Consider the following 8,386-nt stretch of genomic DNA (forward strand, 5'->3'; position numbering starts at 1 on the left):
GCTGCTCATCATTTGATGAGCCTCCCGGGAGGCCCTCTTTCTTGCCTACAGAGGATGAGGCTGCGCTGGACCCGGTCCTCACAGCCTAGAGAGGAAAGGCGTGCCACCTGAGCTCGCTCAGTCCAGTATTACCCAACTAGGCGCAAACCTAACACCCGCTCCCAAGGCCCAGCTCCTGGCTCTGATACAGCTGTGCAGCCCTTGTGGATGAAGTGCAGACAGGGCAGCCACGCTTAAGACCCCAAAATAAAATGTACAGTTCCTCCTTTTTCTTTCCCGTTTGCCCAGGATAAAGTCCAGGGCCTTGGCCCCAGCTAAGTAATAAACTTAAAACTCTAGAGAAGAGCCCTGGGGAGCCTGGCTGCGTCCCAGCTGGGGCTGGGGTGGGCCTCGCCTGTGCGCCTGAGCCAGGACAGGTGACCGGCTCAGATGAGGCCCTGGTCGGTGCAGGAACGGGCACAGACAGGAGCAGCGGGAAGGGCTGCCCGAGTGGCTGGCCTGGGCACCTCCTCTCCCCTCTCTCCATGCAGATCTTCGGGTTCCTGGCCACCTTCCTCTGTCTGGCGAGCGTGTGGCTGTCCTACAAGATCTCCTGTGTGACCCAGTCCACTGGTGAGTTGTGGTCTGACACATGACCTGTGAATGCTCCCTCCGCTCGGGAACAGGAGGGCAGGCTCCGGAGCTCAGCAGTGGGGACCGCCCTGCCACAGGGGCCGGAACCCAGGCACCTCCACTCCAGGCCCGTGTCCACCGTGCCCACCACACCTGAACATCTCGGTCTCTGTCGGTGAAGCGTTACGTTTAAGGAAGCTTCCCAATGACAAGAATAAAATGCAGTGCGTTTAGAAAATGGAAATAAGAAAGAAATCATTTTTTAGTAAAAAACCATTATCATACTACCCAGAAATAGCACCTACTTTGGTGTCTGTCCCTCTTATATATATATAGAGAGAGAGAGAGAGAGAGAGGTTTTTTTTTTTTTTTAAAGTTATTTAATAGAGGTACTGGCGATTGAACCGAGGACCTCGTGCATGCTAGGCAGGCGCTCTACCACTGAGCTACACCCTCCCCCCAGGATGTGGCCTTTATGAAAGGATCTCACTTCGTGTATTTATAACCTGCTCTCTAGTTCCTACCTAAACCCCCACCAGTCACTTTCATTACTTGAGGGCATCCTTCATGGCTCTGTGCTACTGCACTGACTCCTTTGCATGTTGGTGCCATTTACCTAACTTGACTCCTACTGGGGGGCATTATGTTTGTTTTTTTGATTTTTAAAAAAAAATTCTTCCCAGGGGGAGGGTGTAGCTCAGTGGTAGAGCACATGCTTAGCAGGCACGAGGTCCTGGGTTCAATCCCCAGTACCTCCTCCAAAAATAAAAGTAAATGGATAAACCTAACTACCTCCCCTCCAAAAACCGAAACATTCTTCCCCACTAAATAGTGCTGTAGTGAACATCCTTCTAAATATACCGCTATACTGCACTCCTAATTTTTTTTTTAATCTTTAGAGTAGTCCTAGAAATAGAATTGCTGAAAGTCAAACCAGCTATTTTGGTTCATTAACCTCTTTCTTTGATCCAGCCCTTCCTTTCTTCATTTTTGTTCTTTAAAAACATCAAAAATACCAAAGTATATACATTACATTGTTCGAGCTGCCACAGCGGAGCTTCAATCTCCTGATAGTCTCACTGGCCAAAAGCAAACAAACAACTCTGGGTGAAAGGAGCGTCACAGAGGACCACAGGTTGTCGGGGTCCACTCCGGGAAACTTCCAAAATAGACAAATCCACAGCGACAGAGTAGTTAAGTAGTTGCCTAGGGCTGAGGGGAGGCGGCGGCTGGCTGCTGATGGGTCAAGGGGGCTGCTTTGTGAAGTGATGAAAATGCTCTAAAATTGTGATGAAGGTTACACAATTCTGTGACTATAGTGAAAACCATGGAACTGTACGCTTTCAGTGGGTGAACTGTATGGTCTGTGAATTATCTCTCTGTAAAGCCATTTAAGGAAAAAAATGTGGAGGAAAGTAATGTCTAAAGGCGACAGATCTCTAAATGCTGGTGTAAATAAATTAAAATTAGGGAGGAAGAGCCAAAAGAATCGGCTGAAGGGGTTAAAGTACCTCTGAGGAGCAAGCCTGGGTGGGGGAGGAATCCCCTAGGCACTGTTTCATTTATGGTCTCTTTTAGGAATGTACTTAAAAGCACTAGATAGTCCCCGAGGCGGGCGCAGTTGCGGGCAGCCCTGCAGGCGCAGCCCTCCTGACTGTGCCCTTCCCTCCCCAGATGCTGCTGTCTGAGGACCCCACAGCCTCCCAGCGCTGCAGGAGGCCCCGCCAACAGGAGGGGCAGTAGAGACCCCGGTCACACTGTCCCTGCGCCCGAGTCCAGCCCAGGGTGGTGGGCGCAGGAGGGGCCCATCCTCCAGCTCCTAAGCTGGTCCAGCCGCTCTCTCCAGCCCTCCTCAGGTCCTCGGAGACGACTCCTCCCCATCTGGGAAAGAAGAGCAGCCTCCAGGGAAATCAGGGTTCTCCCTCCTGCTTTCAGACCGGCCTCAGGGACTCGTGACCACTTAAAATGGAGTGTTTTCCGAATCCTCCCACGTCGACTTTCCCAGCCCTCAAGGGGAGGGAAGCTGCCTTAAGTCTCTAAAAACACAGCCATCTCCTAATGTAGCTAGCTCGGACATCTGGTCTTGACTGATACCCTCTCTTTCAAAGTGAGGCCCTAGGAAGCAGCCTGTCCCCAACAGGAGATCACACGAATCCTTTCCTGTTACCATTATGTATGTGTAGCTGTGTTTTTTAATAAAATGTTGACTTGGCGAATTGCAGAAGGATTTGTTATTTAACTAGAAGATGGCTGAAAAACCAGAGTGAAGTTGAAGGAGCCCACGGAACCCATGGGGAAGTGGAAGTGTTCAGTGCTGTCTGCACTCGTTTGCCCTCCTGGAGATGAGAAGAATAAAGGATGCAGAAGATACTGGCCTCTCAAGATTTGGGTATTTTCAGAGTAAACTGATATTAAAGGTGGAAGCCGGCACTGTCCACACAAGACTCAAAAGCAACACATGCAGCCTTAAAAAGAGAAGTTCTAACACATGCTACCATCAGGGATGTTAAGTGAAATGACCCAGATACAAAAGGACGAGTATGAGTGCCATGAGGTACCTGGAGTGATCAGCCTGCAGAGACAGGGCAGAATGGGGGGGGTGCCAGGGTCTGGAGGGAGGGGATGGGGGGTTGGTGTTTACGAGGTAGTTTCCACTGGGGAAAATGAAGATGTTCTGGAGGTGGACAGTGGTGATGGTTGTGCAATATAAATGTAACTAATGCCACCCCACTATATACCTAAAAATTGTTAAAACGGTAAATTTTGTTACCTATATTTTGCTACACTTTAAAAAAGAAAAAAAGCAATGTAAATCCTACTGTCTAGGCCCTAAGCAGCTGAAACAGGAAGACAGAGGCCCAGTTACACCCACCCTGCAGCAGGCACAGCCCCGCAGAGGCCAGTGTGTGTTCCCACAGCGAAGCATCCTGGTGCTAGAGCACACAGGCTGCGGGAAGTGTGTCCTCTAAACCAAGGCCGTCGCTGGGGCTGTTCAACCAGGGCAGTGCCGTGTAAGCCAAACTCCCCACCACCCCAGCTCCCCGCACAGGGTGATGACCCGCCAAGCACCAGGCAGGACGAAGCTAAGATGTGAGAGGAGGAAGACTGAACCCCTGGGGGGAAGACGGGAGTCAGGGCACAGGAGAGGAGCCCGCAGCGGGTTTGCCCACCGCATCCCCCACGAGCAGGCAGCTCCTGGCCAGCAGAGCCTCGGGGAGGAGGGTGGTGCTTTCCCTCGGGCAGGCCTCTGCACAGATGTTTCCTCACCACCCACAAGAAAAACTGCTGCTCTGAGAGGCTAACACAGCCTTGGTGTGGTTCTCTGCAGTGGGGTGGCAGCCAGCAGTAAGAGCACTGCCGCTTCCTCTGAAGGCCCACGAGGAAGCACATCTATCCTGAAGGACGGGCCGTGGAGCAGGGCGACCAGGGAGAAAACTGACAGCAAGTGTGGTTCTGGGGTTTGAGAGCAGGGGCCCTGGCCTGTGACGACCACCACCCCAACCAGGGCCTCTGGGCAGGCAGGACATGGCAAGAGCTGGCCTGTGCCAGCTGGTTTCCTCCACAGGCGGCTGGCCCTGGTGTCTGCAGACAGGCCCCGAGAAGGAAACAAGCGTGCTCCTGAGGGAGGCCTCTCTTCCAGCCCTCAGCCTGGACCTCCAGCCACGATGCTGAAGTGACCCAGAGCTGGCCCCCTGCCTGTCACCACCTCCCAGGCCTCTTCCCTGGCAGAAAAAGCTAACTCCTGTTGCTGTGGAAACAGCCTCCTCAGCCCCACGTCTTCCCTACCAGGGGATGGTTTCTGAACTCTCACAGGTGCTTCAAGGGGCTCACAGATGTTGATTTTATGTGCAAAATACATTTGAACACCTAAAAATGCACACTGTTTTGTTATCAGGGGCAAAAGCTGATAGTAGAAACCCCTGGGCCAGCCTCATGCAGCCCTCAGGGAAGGCTGGCCTTGCCCCTCGGCTGGTCCAAGATGTTAGGAGAACTTTCCATGACCTGGGTGAGCCAGGCTTCTCCATCTCCCACAGCCAAGACCAACCAGCGGAATTAATGGAAGATGCAGCTACAGCCCCAAGGAGCTTCTTCCTCCAAATCGTGTGCATTTCAAATGAAACCCATTACTCTTAGAGACTGACTCAGAATAAGTAAATGTTATAAATGTAAATTAATAACTTATATTAATACCGCATTTCCTGTTTCAGATAATGGAATTTCATGTGTAATTCAGATTGAAAAAAAGGGGGATTTCACCACTTAAAAAAAAAAAGATTAGGTGCCCCCTGAGATGAAGGGAGCTGCCAGGCTGCCCACTGGGCACCAAACAGATGGAAAGGGTGACCTGCCCAGGATGAAGGAGGTGGGACTTCCTTAGGAAGACCTCAGTGAGCATACCTGGTGCCTCCAGACCTTGTAAGAGACTGGAGCGCCTGGTGGCCTGTTGGGGATTATTTTTTTAAAAAACCAAACAAACCATGATTAACTCTATATAGAGTTGTGCAAAATGGGGAATGCTATGGCATTAAATGCTCCGCTTGGCTCAGTTCTGAATAGTGGTAAGAGTCTGAGTAATGGGCACGCTGATTGGTGATATGCACAAAACTAAAAAAACAAAAAGAAAAACCCTCATTCCCCAGGCAGGGGGTACACGCGGAGGGACAGTGCTCTCCCCAGAACCTTACTTGCCGTCGGTTTTCTCCCTGGTCCCCAGCTCTGTCCTTCAGGATAATGCGCTTCCTTGCAGATCCTCAGGGGAAGGGGCAGTGCTGTTACTGCTGCCCCCCGCCCCACTGTAGAGAGCGCCACACCGAGGCTGTGTCCCAGCGCCTCTCCGAGCAGCAGTCTTTCCTGCGGGTGGTGAGGAAACATCTGCTCGGTGGTGTCGCCAGAAGCCTCAAGGGACAGAGAGGAGTGGGAATCTGGATTTTTAGGCCAAACAAAAGCTGTATGGGGCTAGCTGCAGCCCTTGGGCCCTGGGTTTGCAACCCCGCTGGGCGGTGGTTCTCAGGCAGGCGCAGGAAGTCAGCTGCTTCCTCCTGATGACCCGGGCGGGGCCCTCCTTGGGGAGGCAGGCCTACAGCCCCAGCCGCGCTGCGGGGCGCCGCCACCGCTCCCTGCGGACTCGCCTTTCCTTCTGCGGAAACACGCGCCCGCAGCGCCACCTGCTGGTGGCGGCGGGGAGAGCCCCGCTGGGCCGAGTCCAGGGTTGGAGATCAGAAGCACCCCTGACACTTTTTATTTGGACCTCAGGCGCTGCAGATTAATCATAATCCTCATCTCCGTGTTGGGAAAACTGGACAACCGCATGTAAATCAATGAAGTAAGAACACTCCTTCACACCATACACAGAAATAAACTCTAAATGGCTTAAACACTAAATGTAAGACAAAACCCAATAAACCTCCTAGAAGAAAAATAGGCAAAACATTCTCTGACATAAATCTCAGCAATGTTCTCCTAGGGCCGTCTCCTCAGGCAATAGAAATAAAAGCAAAAATTAACAAATGGGTCCTAATTAAACTTACAAGCTTTTGCACAGCAAAGGAAACCACAGGAAAAAACAACAACCTACAGAATGGGATAAAATATTTGCAAATGATACGACTGACAAAGGCTTAATTTCCAGAATATATAAACAGCTCATACAACTTAATGACAAAAACAAACAACCCAATCCAAAAATGAGCAGACCTAAACAAGCAATTCTCCAGTGAAGACATACAAATGGCCAATAAGCACATGAAAAAATGTTCAATGTCACTATCAGAGAAATGCAAATCAAAATGACAGTGAGGTATCAACTCACACCACTCAGAATGGCTATCATTCAAAAGTCCACAAACAATAAATGCTGGAGAGGCTGTGGAGAAAAGGGACCCCTCCTACACTGTTGGTGGTAATGTAGTTTGGTATAGCCATTATTGAAAACAGTATGGAAATTCCTCAAAAAATGAAAAATAGACTTACCTTATGATCCAGCAACTCCACTCCTGGGCATATATACGTAGGGAACTCTAATTTGAAAAGATATATGCACCCCAATGTTCATAGCAGCACTATATACAATAGCCAAGACATGGAAGCAACCTAAATGTCCACTGACACATGACTGGGTAAAGAAGATGTGGTATATTTATATAATGGAATAGTACTCAGCCATAAAAAAGAATAAAATATGCCATTTGCAGCAACATAGTTGGACCTGGAGGTTGTCATTCTAAGTGAAGTAAGCCAGAAAGAGAAAAATACCATATGAAATCACTTATATATGGAATCTTTAAAAATAAATAAATGAACATACTTACAGAATAGAAACAGACCCACAGACACAGTAAATAATCTTATGGTTACCATGGTGAAAGAGGGTAGGAAGGGATAATTTGGGAGTTCGAGATTTGTAAATATTAACTAGTATATATAAAATAGATAAGCAACAAGTTTCTTCTGTACAGCACAAGGAACTATAGTCAATATCATGTAGTAACCTATAATGAAAAAGAATATATGTATGTATATATATGACTGAAACATTATGCTGTACACCAGAAATTGACACAACATTGTAAACTGTCTACACTTCAATTAAAAAAGAAAAATCCTCGGCTCATGCTCTGATCCCTGTTCCCTGACATCGCCTCCATTTAACCCCACTAACATGCTTCTCATCCCATCCCATCCTGGTTCTCTCTTCTGAAATCTCCCATTCACCACACTTTTGTTTTTCTCATTACGTAGTTGAACGTGTTGCTCGAGGCACTGCCTAGAAAGCACAAAAAAGGAAGGCCATTATTTATAACTAAATGGGAAGGACCCCCCCCCCGTATGTAATCTTCTCACTATGCTGCTCTAACAGACACCCCTTTTCAGGCAACACTTGGCATCCTCTTGGCCTCCTTTCCTCTTAACCCAGATGGCGCTGTGGTGCCTACCTTGCTAGGGCTGTGACCAGTGTCACTCCAGGGCAACCAAAGAGCTGGACTGCAGGCCTCACCGACAGCTCTTGACTGTCGTGCCAGGAGGGCTTTCTTTGTGGACGTCGCTAGGGGACCCAGTCAGCTCACCTGTGTGCCTGCCTCATGGGGCGACGCTGGCCAAAGGGACACAGGAGTCAGTGGAGATACATGTCCTCGTCCTCCCCCTACGGGGCAGATGGTCCAGAGGTAGGCTTTATACAGCGTCTCCCAAGGACAGTGCCATGGCACCGCGCAGACGATCACAGAGGTGGCCCACGCAGCAGCACATTCTTGTACTGGATTTCCTCCTTCCCGACTTCACGGCCACACAGGTGGTTCAGCTGGATACACAGGGGCCACACTAACAGCCTTACTCAGGGGTGGCCTTGGAGGACAGTAGTGAAGGGAGACGCCCCCAGTGGTCGGAGCTCTGTACCCAGCATCTGCCCATCCAAAGAAAATACACAGCCTCGAGTGAATGGCCAGGGAACGGGAAAGAGAAAGACCTGCAGGCCCCAAGAGGCAGGTGGGCAGAAAGCCACCAAGATTCTCAAATGAACAAGTCGTCTGATGAAGAGGTGGCCCACCTCCCAAATAAAAACCCTGGGTAATGAGGCCTCTGAATTCCAGGACAAAGGTCGCCCAGGAAATCCCCGCACAGACGCCTGTATTTTATGATGAAGAGTCAGGCAACTGACAGCACTAAAGGGGCAGGCAGAGCGGACCAGCAGGGCTCTGAGGGGTACAGAACAGCAGACGCAGAAACCTAGAGCCATTCCACAGCTCCTGCGGGGCAAAGACCTCGGTCTGCGCTGATT

At 50.0% G+C, this 8,386-nt stretch overlaps 1 protein-coding gene across 1 annotated transcript in view; it reads left to right on the forward strand.

Moving 5' to 3' along the window:
• Positions 1–2,828, forward strand: part of CMTM7 (CKLF like MARVEL transmembrane domain containing 7) — a 43,915-nt gene extending 41,087 nt beyond the window's left edge. The window contains exons 4-5 of the mRNA XM_072940935.1: positions 531–612; positions 2,287–2,828. Coding sequence (XP_072797036.1) covers positions 531–612; positions 2,287–2,300 — 96 coding nt within the window. The 3' untranslated portion in view covers positions 2,301–2,828. The remainder of the gene's footprint in view (positions 1–530; positions 613–2,286) is intronic.
• The last annotated feature ends 5,558 nt before the right edge of the window (positions 2,829–8,386 follow it).

Source organism: Vicugna pacos, chromosome 17 (assembly GCF_048564905.1).
Source record: "Vicugna pacos chromosome 17, VicPac4, whole genome shotgun sequence".
Taxonomy (NCBI): domain Eukaryota; kingdom Metazoa; phylum Chordata; class Mammalia; order Artiodactyla; family Camelidae; genus Vicugna; species Vicugna pacos.